At 39.7% G+C, this 17759-nt stretch overlaps 1 protein-coding gene across 1 annotated transcript in view; it reads right to left on the reverse strand.

The window, feature by feature from the left end:
- Positions 1–17759, reverse strand: part of Trpc4ap (transient receptor potential cation channel subfamily C member 4 associated protein) — a 68852-nt gene that overhangs the window by 35256 nt on the left and 15837 nt on the right. The window contains exons 2-5 of the mRNA XM_034496089.2: positions 14016–14144; positions 11475–11591; positions 4368–4425; positions 2265–2320 (exon numbers count right to left, since the gene is read on the reverse strand). Of these exons, the coding sequence (XP_034351980.1) occupies positions 2265–2320; positions 4368–4425; positions 11475–11591; positions 14016–14144 (360 nt within the window). The remainder of the gene's footprint in view (positions 1–2264; positions 2321–4367; positions 4426–11474; positions 11592–14015; positions 14145–17759) is intronic.

Raw genomic sequence — 17759 nt, forward strand, 5'->3', positions numbered from 1 at the left:
TTTTTAAGCTAGTGAATGGGTATTCCAAACAAAGAGAACTTTATAACCTGCCAGGCAGTGGTGGTGCACGCCTTTAATCCTAGCACTTGGGAGGCAGAGGCAGGCGGATTTCTGAGTTCGAGGCCAGCCTGGTCTACAGAGTGAGTTCCAGGACAGCCAGGGCTACACAGAGAAACCCTGTCTCAAAAAACCAAAAAAACTTTATAACTAGTAAGATGTGTCAATCAAATTTAATTTTCAAAATGAAGGGATTGATAAAAATGTGCGGAGTGTCTCATTGGGCTAGAAGTCAATTTGGCTGGCCAGCCAGCAGGCCTGGCATCGCTTGCCTTGCCTCCTTGCACTGGGATTATAGGCAAGCAGCACATCTGCTTTGTTACTTGGGATCAAAGCGGGGTCCCTACGCTTGCATGGGGAGTTACCACAGGGGCCATCTCTGTAGCTATACGTTTAAAAAACTGGACTGTTTGATTAGAACGTCTCTGATTAATATTAGGTCACAATTTTAAAACACCCTTACAGGGAACTTGACAACTATGGAGTCACTCTCTTCTATGTTGTCTTTTGTTTCCTTAAATATTACTGAACTTTAGCTGTAAAAATAGTTGAACATTCTTGACAATTAAACCTTTTGCCCTAATATCTACCTGTGCTTTGTTGTGCTACTAAGCTGTAACAACGTGGCAAACTGAGACACTTTCTAGGGGCAAGTCTCACACTAGATTCCAAAACCGTGGTACAAAAAAAGGGAAATATCAGTGGGCAGTGGTGGCGCACGCCTTTAATCCCAGCACTTGGGAGGCAGAGGCAGGTGGATTTCTGAGTTCGAGGCCAGCCTGGTCTACAGAGTGAGTTCCAGGACAGCCAGGGCTACACAGAGAAACCCTGTCTCGAAAAACAAAACAAAACAAAACAAAAAACCAGAAAATATCTTTAAAACTGTATTGATTGGAATGATTCTTACTAGATTGTTAAATAAAATATATTATCAAATAATTATTTTTCCTATTTCAAAAAGAGTGACTCTAAGGAAATGTACAATAGCTGACAAAGCCTGAGTTATAATCCACAGACACAACCACCACAGATGCCGACGTGCACAGATGCCGATGTGGCCAGCTGCTCCAACAGCTTGCTCTCGCTGCTGGTCACTGAGAAGCATTAACCATCTGCATTTTTCTGTCAGCCCAGTTTCTGGGGGTTACATGCCCACCCTTCTTTATCCTTTCCTTTCTTTTTTTTTTTTTTTTTTTTTTCCTTTGGTTTTTCGAGACAGGGTTTCTCTGTATAGCCTTGGCTGTCCTGGAACTCACTTGGTAGACCAGGCTGGTCTCGAACTCAGATATCCGCCTGCCTCTGCCTCCCGAGTGCTGGGATTAAAGGTGTGCGCCACCACTGCCCGGCATATCCTTTCCTTTCTTATCTACTTCTCATTCTGTGGTCTCAGCAGCACTCACCTGAAGTCTTCTTTAGAACAAGACAAGGACCAGAGTTAAACATTTCTGTTGCTTCTGTCACAGAGGCACACCAGCACTTAGCATGTTGTACTGTTTTGTGACAGGTAAGCTTACCATACATGTTGCTTTTAAAACCCAACATTTACACACTACTTACAAGGGCATTCACTGTGATCTCACTTAGTTCTCCCAACAACCCTGTGAAATCAGTCTGATTACACACCCTGTGGACCAGCTTACTCACGAAGCTGTACTAAACCAAATACCAGGGCACAAAATCAACTTCCAACAGAGCTCTCTCTCTCTGCTCAGTTACTTCCTGTATTCACCATTCTTCTTGGAGCAGGACTGGTGGCTTTTGTTTTCCACTAAGGAAAATGAAGGAAGGTTATCTTAAAGGACATGGGCACTCTGTCAACACTTGTCACCTTTCAACTAGTAATGGTGAGCCTCTGCTTAGACACCTGTGTATGGGGGTGCTAGCACCAGGGTTTGGGGCCTGTTGAGGTAGCTTTGGGTCTTACTAAGTGCTACAAAATTATGCTTCTCCATTATTTCTACCTGCTAGTCCTGATTCTCTGGCACACAGAAAATAAGGGCAATCAATTCCCTAAAATATCTGAAGACAGGTCTCATTCTGCCACCCGACTCAAACATTGCCCTCTCCCCGCTGAAGACAAAGGAGGAGGAGGCTAGGCTGCAGTGGGAGGAGTACTCACACAGACACAGGTATTATACATGGGCTGGGAGTACTCACACAGACACAGGTATTTATTATACATGGGCTGCAGTGGGAGGAGTACTCACACAGACACAGGTATTATACAGGATGCTCAAGCAGTCCTTCGACATCTCATCACTTACTGAAAAGAAAGGAGCAACATTATTTCTCATAGAAAACACAGTGTAACATTAGCACACTTCTGGAATGTGAGGAAATGTTCTAGTCGGGCATGTGCTGTGTCCCTCAGTCCCAGCTCTAGGGAGGCAGGCACTGCACAGGCACTTAAGACTGTGCAGCTTTAAGTGAACACACAAGTTCCTCACTACACTGCAGTGCCGCCAGAAAAAGACTCAAGGTCTGTTTTCAGAAGCAGAACTACTAGAATCCCGACCACTCCTCATGTCCATTCCCATGAAAACTCTGCTGGCAGAAAATAAGGGCATCACTTCTGCTTCCAACTTGCCAACCGGTGGCTTAGGTTATGTAGTTATAATTAATTATATTAGGAAAGTGGCTTCTAATGTCTGATATGCTGTCAATATCAATACTATCAATTCCAATAAAGAACTATTTATGATCAGAACAAGACAGTAGTACAAAAAGTAACTTAATTTTATGTCCCCGCAAACCCAGAGATGAATAACCCTGAGTAGGAGCCTTGGAGGAATGCTCTATGTGGCAGTGTACTTATTTTTAAACAGTGTCCACTCTCCTTCCTTCTCACTGCCCTAAACTCTAACATCTGTATCTCCCTCAAGATCCCAATGAACAGTCTGTCAGATTAGCCTGATCAGACAGATGGGCCACTCGTACTTTTGGACTATGAGGTATGTGGTGTTCCTCATGACTACCTCTCAACTTATTTTACCTTGCTTATTCATTTAATGACTTCAGAGTACAGTGGATAAAAATCACTTCATAGTTCTCAACTTTTCATTTCCAAAGGGAGTTAGACTCATTCATCAAGAATTTGCTCACTACTCATTTTAGTGTTGAGTTGCAAGCAAAAGAGGAAGAGAAGTCCCACTCCTCATGGTACCTATAAAATCTACTGGAAGGGGAGAAACCAAGAGTGACCAACAAGCCATTATAACAGCAGTTATCAACCTGTGTCATGACCCCTTTCACAAGAGTCACATATCAGGTATCTTGCATATCAGGTATTTACATTACAATTCATAACAGTAGTAAAATTACAATTACAAAGTAGCAACAAAAATAACTGTATGGTTGGCATCACCGCACAAGAGAAATTGCATTAAGAGTTGCAGCATTAGGAAGCACTGCACTAAAAGATGCTCCATGCTATCAGATGGAGTACAAAGTAATTCACTCCAAAGAGCATGAGAGGAGAGCATGGTGACACATGTCTGTAGTCCTGGAGGCAGGAGGATCAGGAATTTACACTTATCCTCAGCCGCAAAGAGTTCAAGGCTAGCCTGTCTCACCCCAGCCCCACCAAATAAATAAGTTCTTTTAACTACTATTGCACAATGAAGTCTTACATAGTAATGTATCCTGTTGATATAGGTGCAAATTTAAAACCTGTGTAAATATTACACACACACACACACACACACACACACACACACACGATGTTAACCAAAGTGATCACTAGCTTTTAAGGGCAGAGTGTGCCTTTGTGGTAGAGTTTTTAAAAATTAATTATTAAAACCTAAAAAAGAGTGACTGTCACACATGTATGTTATAAAAATAATAGATCCAATTCATCCAGCTTAAACGATCACTTATTATGCAAACACTCACTCACTTTTTGCCATCTATGACTCTGGCAATGAATGAACTTTTTTTCATTATTTCCTTAGAGACAAGGGCTTACGTAGCTCTTGGTGTCCTGGAAAGCACTATGCAGACTGTCAGAGAGCTGGCAGAGAGGAGCTACACCACCACATCCAACATGACTCAACTTTACAGAAGAGCATGGATCTCCTTTCTAAAAGAAGCCTGATGGGTGATGGGCTGTTCAAACAACATGATCTTCCCAGGTACCCTTGGGTTATTAATATACAATTAATAGTATGTTGTTTAGCCAGGGATGGACACAGCAACTTACAACTGACTGGAAGACATGTTCTTCTATCTCAGAAAAGAGCAGCTCCTGCCAATGGTCACCACACTGGCACAGGCACCTAAGATGAAGACCAGCACCCAACCAGCATACTTACTTTTTAGTTTCTGTCCCCGGATAGAGATGGTAGGCCTCATAAGAATTTCTACAAGAAGCTGAAAACCAATAAATAAATAAATAAATAAATAAATAAATAAATTCAAAGCATTTTTTAAACATGAATTTTTTTAAAAGATGTATTTATTTTATGTATATGTGAGTACACTGTCCCTGTCTTCAGACACACCAGAAGAGGGCACTGGATCCCACTACAGATGGTTATGAGCCACCATGTGGTTGCTGGGAATTGAATTCAGGACCTATGGAAGAGCAGTCAGTGCTCTTAACTTCTGAGCCATCTCTCCAGCCCCCAATTCAAAGCATTTTTAAAAGGCCAAATTTTAAGTTAAGACAGTCACACATACACACACATACCTCTACCCAGAACTTAGAGAGCAAAGACAGCAAGATTAGTGATTCAGGCCATCCTCAGCTTCAGTGCAAGTTAGAGACTAACCTGGACAGTAAAGGAACTTGTCTCAAAAAAAATCCAAAAATAAAGGAAAACTTGCAGACACCCAATGATGTGTTTAAACATATGTAGGCATTCACATACACACAGAAGCTTTAATGAATTAATAAGTAAATGAATGTGATGATAACCAAATAAAAGCGATAAAACAGCTATTAACAATTGATAGAAAAGGAATTACAAACACATGAAAATATCCAATCTCACCCTCAAAAGGATACACATATTTACAACTATGGAAAAAAATCTTAATAATAAAAAAGAGAAATCCCAATTTGAAAATGGAATAGGAAAGGCTGACAGTCCTTTAAAGAGAAGCAAATGACAAACTCAGGAAAGACAGTCAGCATCACTGGCCATCAGGAAAATACAAATCCAAGTCAAAGTGGTGAATCTCACTGCTACTGGAATTGGGTAATGAAGATGACAGGTGATAAAAGTATTGGTAAAAACAAAGAGAAATCAGAATATGAAAGGGGTATGAAATGGTACAGCCTCTTTGGAAAACAGTCACCCAGTTCCCCTAATTACACCAAGTTATCATGTGACCCAGCAATTTCACTCCTAGGTACACACACAAGAGAGAGGAAAACGTGTCTCCACAGACACTTGCTCAAGAGTGTTCAGGCAGTAGTCTTCTCTACAGTCAACTATGTGGAGAGCTTCGGGGCCTGCTTCTAGAAACCTGGCAAGAATCTGACATTGGGCCAGGACACAGAAGTAAGCTCAGGCAGGCATTTGATTTTTGGGCTACAACAAAGAAGTAGGCTTCAGGCATGAAAATGACTTTGGGCTAGGACAGGGAAGTAGGCTCAGGTATCTTGGTCATCCTGATAAGCCCCTAGAAACATCGATCACAGGACCTTGTTTATTGCCTTACTTGTTCCTTGACTATTTGTGTTTATTGTCTTGCTTGTTCCTTAACCTAGAACTGACTGTATTATTTGCATGTAATTAAAATAGTATAAAAGCAGACTGGGAAAAAATAAACCCGCCTCAGCCTCAGAAAAGGCTGGGGTCATGCTACAGTGTAGTCTAATGGTCCTTTTCTTTTTAATCCTCCCTCTCCCCCTGGAGAACCTGTTGACTGACTGAGCTAGCTTGGTCACAACTACCTATCAACAGGTACAGATACACAAACAGTGCTATATATCCATACAGTGGAGTATCATTTGGCAACACAAAAAGGAGTATTTACACATGCTTCTACATGGATGAAAGCACTGTGCTATGTCAAAGAAGCCAATCACAAAAACCCATGTATTACACTGTTCCACTTATAGAAAATAAGTTCCAGAACAGCAACTATAGAGTCAAAAGGGAGATTAGTGGTTGCCAGGGGCAGGAGGATGACGATAGTGGAGTACCAGCTAATTATCTTTGGGGTATGATGAAACTGTTCTGACTGTGACCTCTGAATACAATGAATTGTACACACTATACTCAACCTTAGCCGAAAGAGAGAGACAGAGAGAGACAGAGAGAAAAAAGAACTCCATATCTCAATAATTCCAGTTTTAAAAAAAAAAAAAAAAAAGAACTGTAAAGAAATGTTGTAGTGGTGTGAATTAGTTAAACCACTTTGGCTCTTGGTGAGTCACTCTTCCAGCCATCCGCCAGAGCCCTCTGGATTTGAGAATGAAAGACACACACACAGAAGCTAATTTTGATATGCTTTGACTAGCTCAATGGCTGGGCATTTCTAATCCTCCCTGAGGCTAACAAACACCCTGCTCTGGTATTCCTGAGTTAATATCTTTTAAAATATATATTTCATCTCTGTACCCCAGACCCAACTGGGTTAGTGGCCTCTAGGTCCACTTTCCTGGATTCTTACATGCCAGCAGGCCTTTAAGATTCATCTTTTTCTTTCATTTTAACAGGAAGGGTGATGTGTAGGAGGAGCTAAGGTAGGAGGAGTACTGAGAGGAAGAAAAGGAGTAAGAAGAGGAGGAGAAGGATAGGAGAAGCTAGGTGATGAAAGAGAGTAAGAGGGGGGAGACAGGGAGGCAGATATTCATGTATCTCCACCAGTCAAAGATAGTTGTTATATCTAGGTTGGTCAGTGGGTTACACCTCTGATTGAACAATTCCAAATTTATAACGCTTATGATTAACATTATTTAAAAAAAAATGTATAAATGCAAAAAGGAAAAGGGAGGATGGGATAGGGGTTTTCTAAGGGGGGTGGAATGGGGATAGGGGATGGCATCTGAAGTGTAAATAAAATATCTAATAAAAAAAATAAAAGCTGGAAAAAAAAAAAGATTCATCTTTTTCCTTCTCTGTTATGGTGATTCTCTGTCTCTCCTCTCTCCTGGCCCCTTGCCCATGGAATCTAAAAGTCCCACCTCCATCTTTCTGCCTACCATTAGGTGTACAGCAATTCTTTATTATCAATCAAAGCCAGCTGGAGGCAGGGACCCCTCAGGTCTGAAAGCATGGCTTTTGGGAGCTGAAATAAGACAAAACATTAGAACCAATCCCCAATATCTCACCTTTTCTGTCCAAATTTTTAAAAAGGCTCTTCTCTTAGATACAAATTGAGCATAAACATAACAACTATGTAAATTACAAAGTATGATGTATAATTAACATCCCAGTCCATCATATTTGTCAATTAGATAAAGTACTCTACCCATTATCCTAACTTAATGAGCTTATAATTCTGTACCTGAGTTATGTTAAACAACTTGAGTTTGATTATGAGAGACAATAATTAGTCTTCAACCCCACCAGAAATCTGAGAATGAATTAAATATCATCTGAAGATAATCGAAAGCACAAAGCATAGCTTCCAAAACTTAAACCAATCTGTAGAGACAGCTAATTACCTGGACAGTCCCTTATTCCTCAAAACCCTGCAGTATCAGTCTTCAGCCTCTGGCCCAGGACCATCTGACACATCTTGAAATGAAGGAGGAACTATGAAGGACTTGTTTACTGTCTTGGCAGAGCTAAACTGTCGACCACCCTGCATTGTGTGTCCTTTCTTGGTCAGTATTTTTGTCTGTACATGAATAGGGTAATTTTTGCCCAGTGGCTATTCTGCCATAACTGGAGCAACTCCATATGGAGGTTTTGATGCTCAATTTCTTCTTTAAACCAAGAAGGGGGTATTGTCAGGTCTCTAGTCAAATGATCTTTAATAATGAATTAATATTAAATATCATAATCTGTGGATTCCTGATGTTTTTAAAAACTATCTATCTATATAAAATATATCTGAATTGTTGAACGTTGACTACTCTTAGCTATTTCTATTTGAATATTGTAAAAAGCACCCTAATAAGATTAGGTCAGAATCTAATATAACCATGAGTTTATTACCTGGTCCTTAATTGGCATTACTTAATCATTCTAAACAGTTTGTAAGAGCAGTATTTAGAAGTACTCCGTCTAAGCCTTGTATTTTGTTTGTTTGTTTGTTTGTTTGTTTGTTTTTTTGGTTTTTTTCGAGGCAGGGTTTCTCTGTGTAGCCCTGGCTGTCCTGGAACTCACTCTGAAGACCAGGCTGGCCTCAAACTCAGAAATCCGCCTGCCTCTGCCTCCCAAGTGCTGGGATTAAAGGCGTGCGCCACCACCGCCCGGCTTAAGCCTTGTATTTTTTAAATGAGTTGCATAGACACAATGGAATTAATAAGAATAACAATATTAATTCCAATTTTTGTATCAATATAAGAAATTTACTGGAAAGATGGCTCAGTGGTTAAGAGCACTGATTGCTCTTCCAGAGGTCCTGAGTTCAATTCCCAGCAACCACATGGTGGCTCACAACCATCTATAATGGGATTTGGTGTGTCTAAAGACAGCTACAGTGTATTCATATACATTAAATAAATAAATAAATCTTTTTTAAAAAAAGAAATGTATATCAATGAAAACCTTAAATCTGCATCAATCTATAAATTCTGTACCAATGTAAAATTATAACTTCAATTTGTATCAATTATAAAGATTTCTACCAATGTGAGATTGTGGCTATATGATGTTTTGCTTAAGAATAAATTTAGTAATCCATCCCAGCTATTTATTTCCTTCCTGTTCAAAATTATGACCACTTCAGAATCATCCCTTAAAATGACAACCCACCTATAACTTATAAAATAACCATAACCAGACATTCAATCCCAAGGGACCAGGATGATGACTCTCCATAACTTCTTCCTGCTGAATGGGGGCAACGAGAGATTCTTTAAACAAGTGGGGAGGAGTAGGGAAACTAGAAAACTTGGCTAGACTTAAGAAAGCTAGCTTTAGCATCTGCTATGAAGTCTCTGTATGCTTAGAAGACTCAGGTCTTGACTGAAGTTCTGACTGGATCTGTCTGAAAAGCTAGACGAAGCAAAGTCATCTAGAATCACCATGTTGGGGATTGGTTCTAATGCTTTATCTTATTTTGGCTCCCAAAAAGCCGCACTTCCAGACCTGAGGGTCCCTGCCCCCAGCTGGCTTTAATTAATAATAAAGAAATGCTATACAGCCATTGACTGGGCAGGAAAAGTGGGCTTTTAGATTGTGCAGGCAATTGACCAAGAGAGAGGGGAGAGGACAAGGACCATGACTCGGAAGGAGAGGGATCAGATTTAAGAGTTGCAGGAGAGAAAGGGTCCAACAATGTAGGTGAAAAGGGAATGCTGGCCTCTGTGTGTGTGTGTGTGGGGGGGTTCCCCAGAAGGTAACGAGGTAGCAGAGATGAAATACAGAATTTCGAAGGTATTAAGCCTGAAATACTGGAGGGAAATGTATGCTAGTCATGGGGAGGATTAGAAGTGTCCAACCATTGAGCTAGTCAAGACATACCAAAATTAAGAGTGACCCTCTAGGAGCATAAAGCAGTTTAACTAATTCATCATTACCAAATGTGGATTTTGTTTGTTTGTTTTTCTTTTTTTATATTGGCTTAGTAAAGACTTAAAAGATACAGAAGAAAGGGCTTCTTCTTGCTGGTGTGTTCTATTTCCTTATTTGAGCAGTAAGACAAAACAATTTATTTTGTAGAAATTATCAGTGTGCTCTTCTGTATCAAGACTAGGCTTATATAACAAAAATCCTGAAAAATAAACATACACTGGGGGTAACCAGATGGCTGTACAGCTCTTGCACAAGACACATACACCGGGGTAACCAGATGGCTATGCAGCTCTTGCACAGGACAGGTTAGACTCTTACATGGCAACTCACAACCATCTACAACTCCAGTTCTGGGGATCTTCCACCTTCTTCTGGCCTCTGCAGGCAAGTGTACACACATGGGGCACATAAACTCATGCAGGTACACACACTACCACAAAATATATATAAATAAAAATTTAAAACTTTTAAAAAGATATGCAGAAGGGAGAAATTATGTGATTATAATTTAAAAAATAAAAGAAATAATTTTAAAATTTTATTAGTTTTTATTTCATGTATGGTGGTGTTTTGCCTGTATATATGTATGTCTGTGTGAGAGGATCAGATTCCCTGGAACTGGAGTTATGAATAGTTGTGAGCTCCCATCTGGGTGCTGGGAATTAAACCTATGTCCTCTGGAAAAGCAGCTAGTGCTCTTAACTACTGCGATCTCTCTCCAGCCCAAAAGAAATTAATTGTTAAAAATACATACATACATACATACATACATACATACAGCATATTTGTGATGGTATACCTATACCATAAAAAGATACTTTTACAATTTGTTCCTGGGATTTAAGTTCATAAAAGTTGGTATAAGCTGCAGATTAATAAGTAAAAGAGACATATATTTTGGTCCCAAAAGTCTGTAAAAATTAAAAAAAAAATGTGAAAAAAACTAAATGTTCAACTGGAGTCTAAGCAAATAAACTAAGGTATAACTATGCCAGGAAATATGAACTCGATATTTAAAATATGGAATATGTAGGTATACATGGGAAAAGAACAAAGTAGAAGAGAGTATACTGGATAGATGACCTGCCAGTGTATGGGAGGAGAAAGGAAACTTAGCTGGGGGTGGGGAGCATTTGCGTATGCACATGCATCTAAACCAAGAACATCTCTGGTACACACAAGACACTAGTGATCACAGCAGCTTCCAAGGAAGATATCAGGACACCTTTCACTTGTATGTTTTAGCACTTCAAAAAAATTCTTTCAAAGCAAATACTACCATGCTTCAACATAAGAAGAGTGCCACTGATCTCAAAGTTAAGATCCAGACCAGAAAAATGCTCAACAGGATAAGGTACAAGCAACCAATCTGATAACCTAAGTTGAATCCACAGGACTCACATCGTGGAAGAACCAAACCACAAGAGGGTGCATGTGCATTGTTTGTCACTCACGCACGCACACTCAAATATAGAATAAATTTTATAAATTAAAAGTTAAGCTGGTGGTGGTAACACATACCTTTAATCCAGTACTTGGTAGGCAGAGGCAGATAGATCCCTGTGAGTTAGAGGACAGCCTGGTCTACACAGAGATATCCAGGCCAGCCAAAAAAAGCAGCATAGTGAGACCATGTCTCGAAAAATAAAACAAACAAAAAGTGTTTTTTTTTTTAAGTTAAAAGATCTGAAATATTTGCTATAAAATCTGAAATTCTTCTTGCCTCTTGTTTTAAATTTTCAATGACTTAAGTATTAACAGCATTAAACAGCTACTTACATCCACACCTCCAAATAAGTCAAAAATATATGTATTTGGATATGTAGCTTCTTGAGTAAATTTCCTGTCTTCAGTTACAAACGCCATAGCCTCCATAGAGAGAAGAGGAGAAATCTCCTAGTTCAAAAAGTACAAACAGATTCCATTTTAGAATTTAATAGACAAGACACTAAAATATCACTGTACTATGCATTTTAGTAACAAACTGAACCACCTTGAACATAAAGCTAGCCCTCAGTGAAGTATCTGGGACCCTTGGAGTCCTTTTCCCATGGAATCTGGCTGCTGTGACTGATTTCAATGACTAGAGTATGGAGAAGTGACACAGCACACTCAGACATCAGCCTTACAAAGGGCTAGCACAGTTGGCTTTTGCTACCATAGAACCAACCCCACTGCCATGCTATGAAAGCTGAGCAGGTAGCTCAGGAAAGCTAGGATGTGTATCCTTAAGCTGACTTCCAGCAGCAGCTTGCCAGGGTACCAGGAAGGCCATTTTGGACAGTCCAAACATCTTCAGGCCCTACAACAAACACTACAGGAAGCAGATGAACTTCTGGTTCACTGTTGAGAACTGCTGAGAGAAGATGGTAGCAGCTACTTGATATCACTAGGTATCACAAGAAACTGGTTCTGCAGCCATAACCAAATCTCTGTCAGACTATGACCTCCTGAAGGAAGTGCTTGGAAACTTCTTCAAGTCAAAGGTATTCTGATGGTCTTCCATGGCCACCCACAGGCATCTCTATGTCACTTGTGACATTTGTCACTTTACTTTGTAACTATTTACAAATCTTGAGTTTTATTCCCTAGACTAAATCAGTGTTCCCTGAAGAGAAACTGAATTCCCTGAACATTTGAACAGATTCTTTGTATTTCCTCCTCGAAGTTTCAAGGCAGGGCAAGTATAATAGGTGCCTACAGTGGATCTCAAACTCTGGAAGGGGCATAGCATCCTTTCTTCATAAAAGGCAGTAACAGAAAGAACTCTTGCAGAACACTATGGTTCAAGTGTGTGCAGAATGAATAAAGCAAGTGCACCACACATCAAGGTCACTTGGATATTAACTTCCCAAGCCTTCAGTTTTACCTCCATTCTGTAACAGAGATTTGGCAGGTTTTTGGAAAACACCTTTGGATTTTGTTGTTTTGAGACACAATCCCTAACTTGCTTGGAACTAACTATGTAGTAAAGGATAGACAGCCTTGTACTCAGAGATCCACCTGACACTGGCCTCCCAAATGTCGGGATTAAGAGTGTGCAGGCACCACACCCAACTTGGAAAGCATTTTAAGGCACCTAGTGAGGCTGTAATGACTTCTATCAATCAGACTGTGAAAAGATAAATATGTAATACCTCTTCCTAAAGGGAATAACTACGTTTATTTAATAAGCAAGTTTAGAATAAACCTTTGAGATATAGTCATCAACGCTTTGCCTTTGAAGACTACTGGAGTATTCAGTGTTGTTACGACTGCAGGCTTACACAGGTTACAACTGTGGCTCCAGCTGCTTCTCTAAACTCATGTTTAGAGAACATGAACCCAAGTCAGAAGCAATGAGTGTGGGCCAGCACTGAGATAGCACTCGAGTTGGAAAACAAGTGTCTAGAATAATGTCATAGTACTCTCAACCTGACCGGCAGTCTAACTTTAACCTTACATTAGTGACAATTACTGACAACATAAAGAGCTGAGCCACTCAGACCCTTCAGTGATAAAGGCCTTTAAAATTTTTTTTTTTAATAAAGAAAATCCTCTTAATAAATTTCTTATATAGACATAATTAAGAATGATTCTGCAAAATGAATTTTATCTATTGTCAAATTAACAATTTCAGTATTGTGTATTTGAGATGATCACCAGTTTCTCATAGTAATAGAGCATTGCTAGACTGTATCAGATTCCCAGTTACAAAATCAGTTCTAGACTGTAATGAAGAATAACCAAAAAGTAAAGGCAATCAATCAAAACCAATTGCCTTAGTCTAAAATGTCGAACACAGTGATTCTAGCAGAGCTTCTTCCAAATTTTTCTCAACTGGAAGATGTGTAAGGAATCATGGACCTCAAATAAAGAGCCACCTTGGATGAAAACTTCATGTATTCTAAACTTTGGCCATACCCCTTATCCTTCAAAATCTTCATTTTCATATTTGATAATATAAATTTTCCATTATGGATAATTTTCTCTTCATTTTATGCACGTTGAAATGATACTTACGTCATCTTTTTTAAAAAATTCTTTTCAAAAAGAACGTCATCTAGGGATAGGAGTGGGGATAGAGGCTCTGGGTACAATTCCAGCCTAGCATATATATGCAAGGCCTGGGCTCGGTTCCTAGCACCACAGGAGGTAGGGTGCGGGAAACACTCAAATTCCTGGGCACTGGAATAACTAGTGATTGTTTTCTTCTTTTAATGTTTCTGAACTTCTCCAGTGTTCTACAGCTCATATAAAAACTGGCTATTTTTAAAAGGTCAATAGTTTGGGGCATCTGAAGACCCTGAGCACAGCCTCTGTAAGACTCCTATCAGTTACCTTGAGAATGTTTTGGCACTCAACGAAGTCACTGTGCAGATGGCTGGTGGCATACAGCTTAAGGAGCAACTGAGGAATTCCACTCCATTTGGACAATTTGTCTCTCTCCGTCAAAAAGGTCTCAGTGAACTGTGAATAAAAAAAAAAAAATAAAAACAAAGGAACATTTTATTATCAAGGAAGACGTTTTGGCAAAAGAGAGCAGCTGACTCCCAAACAGCCAAGGAAACAACTTAAAAGTGCTCTGAAGAACTCTTCAGGCACTTACAGCAGCTTATAAAGCTGCTCCTGACATAGTACTATTCTGAACCTACCCCTACTCATCAGTCTATGCTTTCCCCAGTGCACACTCAAGACTCCAAATTCAGCTGTGTTTTCTCTACTTGATCTCCCCTGCCCAGAGGCTCTCTCTCTAGGCTTTCCTAGAGAGAAATGCTGTTTTCCTTCAAACAGCAAAACAATGAGGACCAGCAAGATGACCCAGTGGGTAAAGCTGCTTGCTGTATTAGCCTGAGAACCTGACTGACTCCTGGATTCCATGTAAAGGGGAGGAAGGGACTCATTAACACCACATACCATCCTCTGACCCCCACAGGCACACCATAGCACAAGGGTATACACACACACTTAATTAAAAATTTAAAGAAACTTTTAATTAAAATTTTAAGTTATTGTTTATTTTATGTGTATGGGTGTTGTGGCTACATGTAGGTTTGTACACAACTTTTGCCTAGTGCCCATGAAGGCCAGAAGAGGATGCCATATCTCCTGGAACTAGAGTTACAAACAGCTGTGAGCTGCTATGTTTATAAAAGAACTTTTAAAAATTCTGAACTACATAGTGAGTTCTAGGTCAGCTTGGTATAGAGACCCTGCCTCAAAACAAAGCAATAGAGGGAGGAAGAGAGGGAAGGAGGGATTGATGAAGGCAGGTGATGAGAGATGGCTCAATGGTTAAGAGCATTTCCTATTCTTACAAAGGACCCAAATTTGGTTCCCAGCACACATGTGGGGCAGCTCACAACCACAAATAACTCTAGTTCCAGGAATCTAATACCCTCCTTCCAGTCTCTGCCTGCACCCACACGTGTGGCAAACATTCACACAGATAGATAGGTAGGTAGGTAGGTAGATAGATAGATAGATGTTTAAATACAGGCCAACAGCTAGAAACTTTAGTTGGCTTTCTTCTCTCTCCTTCCTAAGGCCTTAGGGCCCCTACTCTACTCAAAGGCTTCATCTATCTCATAGTTTAACCTGCTGCACATAGTTCCTAGTTCATCTGCCCCTTTCCTTCTCTGGATCACAACTACTCCAAAGCAGATACCAAACTGTGAAAACACACACTCACTCACTCACTCACTCACTTACTCACTCACTCTCTTTCTCTCTCTTTCATTCAACTGCAGAGTTCTTGCATAGAGCAGGGGCTAAGTAAATGTCTGAAGGTACCACCAAGAGCAACAGCACAATGACAGAACATGAGTAGATTATAAAGAGTCACAAACATTTCACCATTACAAACACCAGACACAAACTTTTTGTGGTTCAATCAAATCAAAAGCATCTTGTTACAGCTTGTACAGAGCAAACAAACCTTTAATAATGTTCGGTTTATCTGAATACACATGCCCCATGATAATGAACAAGTCTCATAATTCTGTCTACACTGTGTCTTAGATCATGGCATGAGTGGGTAACAGAGAGTGCGCAGAAGAATGCATTTCTTAGGGTGAAACACAGGAAACTACTTCTTACAACAACAACAAAAAATGTCTGGATAACAGCAATGTTACAGTGTTTAAGCTCAAAATCAACACAAGCCTCCCCTGCAAAAAAGATAAAAACCCCTTTCTTTTCTTTTCTTTTTTTTTTTTTTTTTTTTTTTTTTGGTTTTTCGAGACAGGGTTTCTCTGTATAGCCTAGAACTCACTCTGTAGACCAGGCTGGCCTCGAACTCAGAAATCCGCCTGCCTCTGCCTCCCAAGTGCTGGGATTAAAGCGTGCGCCACCACCGCCCGGCTCCCCGTTCCTTTCCTTAAGCAAAGCAAGAAGCAAACCTACAGCTGAGACCCTTCAGAAGCCATTCCTACAGAGAATCTGTGCACTAGAGAATCCTAAACAGTATTACAAATGGGAAATCACAAGCTAATAATCTACCAGGAGAATCTAGGGGAAATAAGCACAAAAATAAATAAATAAATAAATAAACAAACAAACAGGGCAAAAGAAATAAAAGAAATTAAAAGCAGAAAACTACACAAGCATTGACAATACCTTTTCTTTTATTTCAAGCTATTCTGGAAAGGTCAATTAACAGATAAAATGTTTAACTACAGCATCTAACAACTGGCTAAGATTATTAAACTCAGGAATGAATGAGAGATTATTACTACCAATGACTAGAGCAGAAGAGACTATAGGAAAGTACTGAAGATGACCATATGTCAACAGTAGAAATAAGCTAAAGGAAATGACTATGAGAACACAGGCTGTGAAACTGACAGAGACAGCAGCAGGCAGAGACCTATAAGCCCCAAGACACTGACTTAGTGATGATTCAACAGCAACAACTAAGACTGGAAAGAAAAAAGCCTAGATCCAGACAGAAGGCTTCACATAGTATCAAACATTTAAAGAAGAATTAACACAAACACCCAGATTCCTCAAAATAGGTGAGGCCAGTATCTGGTAACCAATCTAGGCAAATACACCACAAGAAAACTAAGTGTCAATCTCTCTTACCAATACAGATACAAAAACCTAGCAACACATACAGCAAAAGCAAGCAGAAATAATCCAACATACCATCGATTAGATACAGAAAACAACAGCCTACAGGACGCCCTCAGGATATGTCAAAAGACACAGATGAAAAATGGCAACAACCAAACATGTTTTCATGATTAACACTCTCCACATACTAGAAGAACTTTCTCAATTAGCATTTACAACCTAACATCATGCTAACTAGTAAAGACGAATGTTTTCCTACTAAGATCAAGAAGAAAAATGACCTAAAGATGTCCACGCTTACCAACTGCGTTTAACAATATACTAGAAACATAAATGTGAACAACTGGGCAAGAAAAATAAATAAGAGACTTGAACTGGAAATATGGAATACTGTTTGTAGATAACATGATCCTAATTATCAATTACACTTTATAGTAGCATTAAAAGTAAGATGTTTGCCCAGCATGGTGGCACATGCCTTTAATCTTAGCACTCAAGGCCAGCCTGGCCTAAAAAGTGAGTTCCAGGACAGCCAGGGCTCTGTTATACAGAGAAATCCTGTCTCAAAAACAAGACAAAACAAGATATTTAACAGCATCAGTGCAAGACTTAAAAAATAAATAAATAAACACTGTTAAACTAAACACTGTTAAAAGATATTAAAGAGCCGGGCAGTGGTGGCGCACGCCTTTAATCCCAGCACTTGGGAGGCAGAGGCAGGCGGATTTCTGAGTTCGAGGCCAGCCTGGTCTACAGAGTGAGTTCCAGGACAGCCAGGGCTACACAGAGAAACCCTGTCTGGAAAAACCAAAAAAAAAAAAAAAAAAAAAAAAAAACCAAAACAAACAAACAAACAAACAAAAGATATTAAAGGATGCTCAGGACACCAAGGCAGAAGGATCTCAACTTCAAGGCTAGGCTGAATTATACAGTGAGAACTTGTCCAAAAAGACAAAACAAAACAACAAAAGCCATGGAAAAACATCGCATGTTCAACGAGGTGATTTT

Source organism: Arvicanthis niloticus, chromosome 2 (assembly GCF_011762505.2).
Source record: "Arvicanthis niloticus isolate mArvNil1 chromosome 2, mArvNil1.pat.X, whole genome shotgun sequence".
In the NCBI taxonomy this organism is placed as follows: Eukaryota; Metazoa; Chordata; class Mammalia; order Rodentia; family Muridae; genus Arvicanthis; species Arvicanthis niloticus.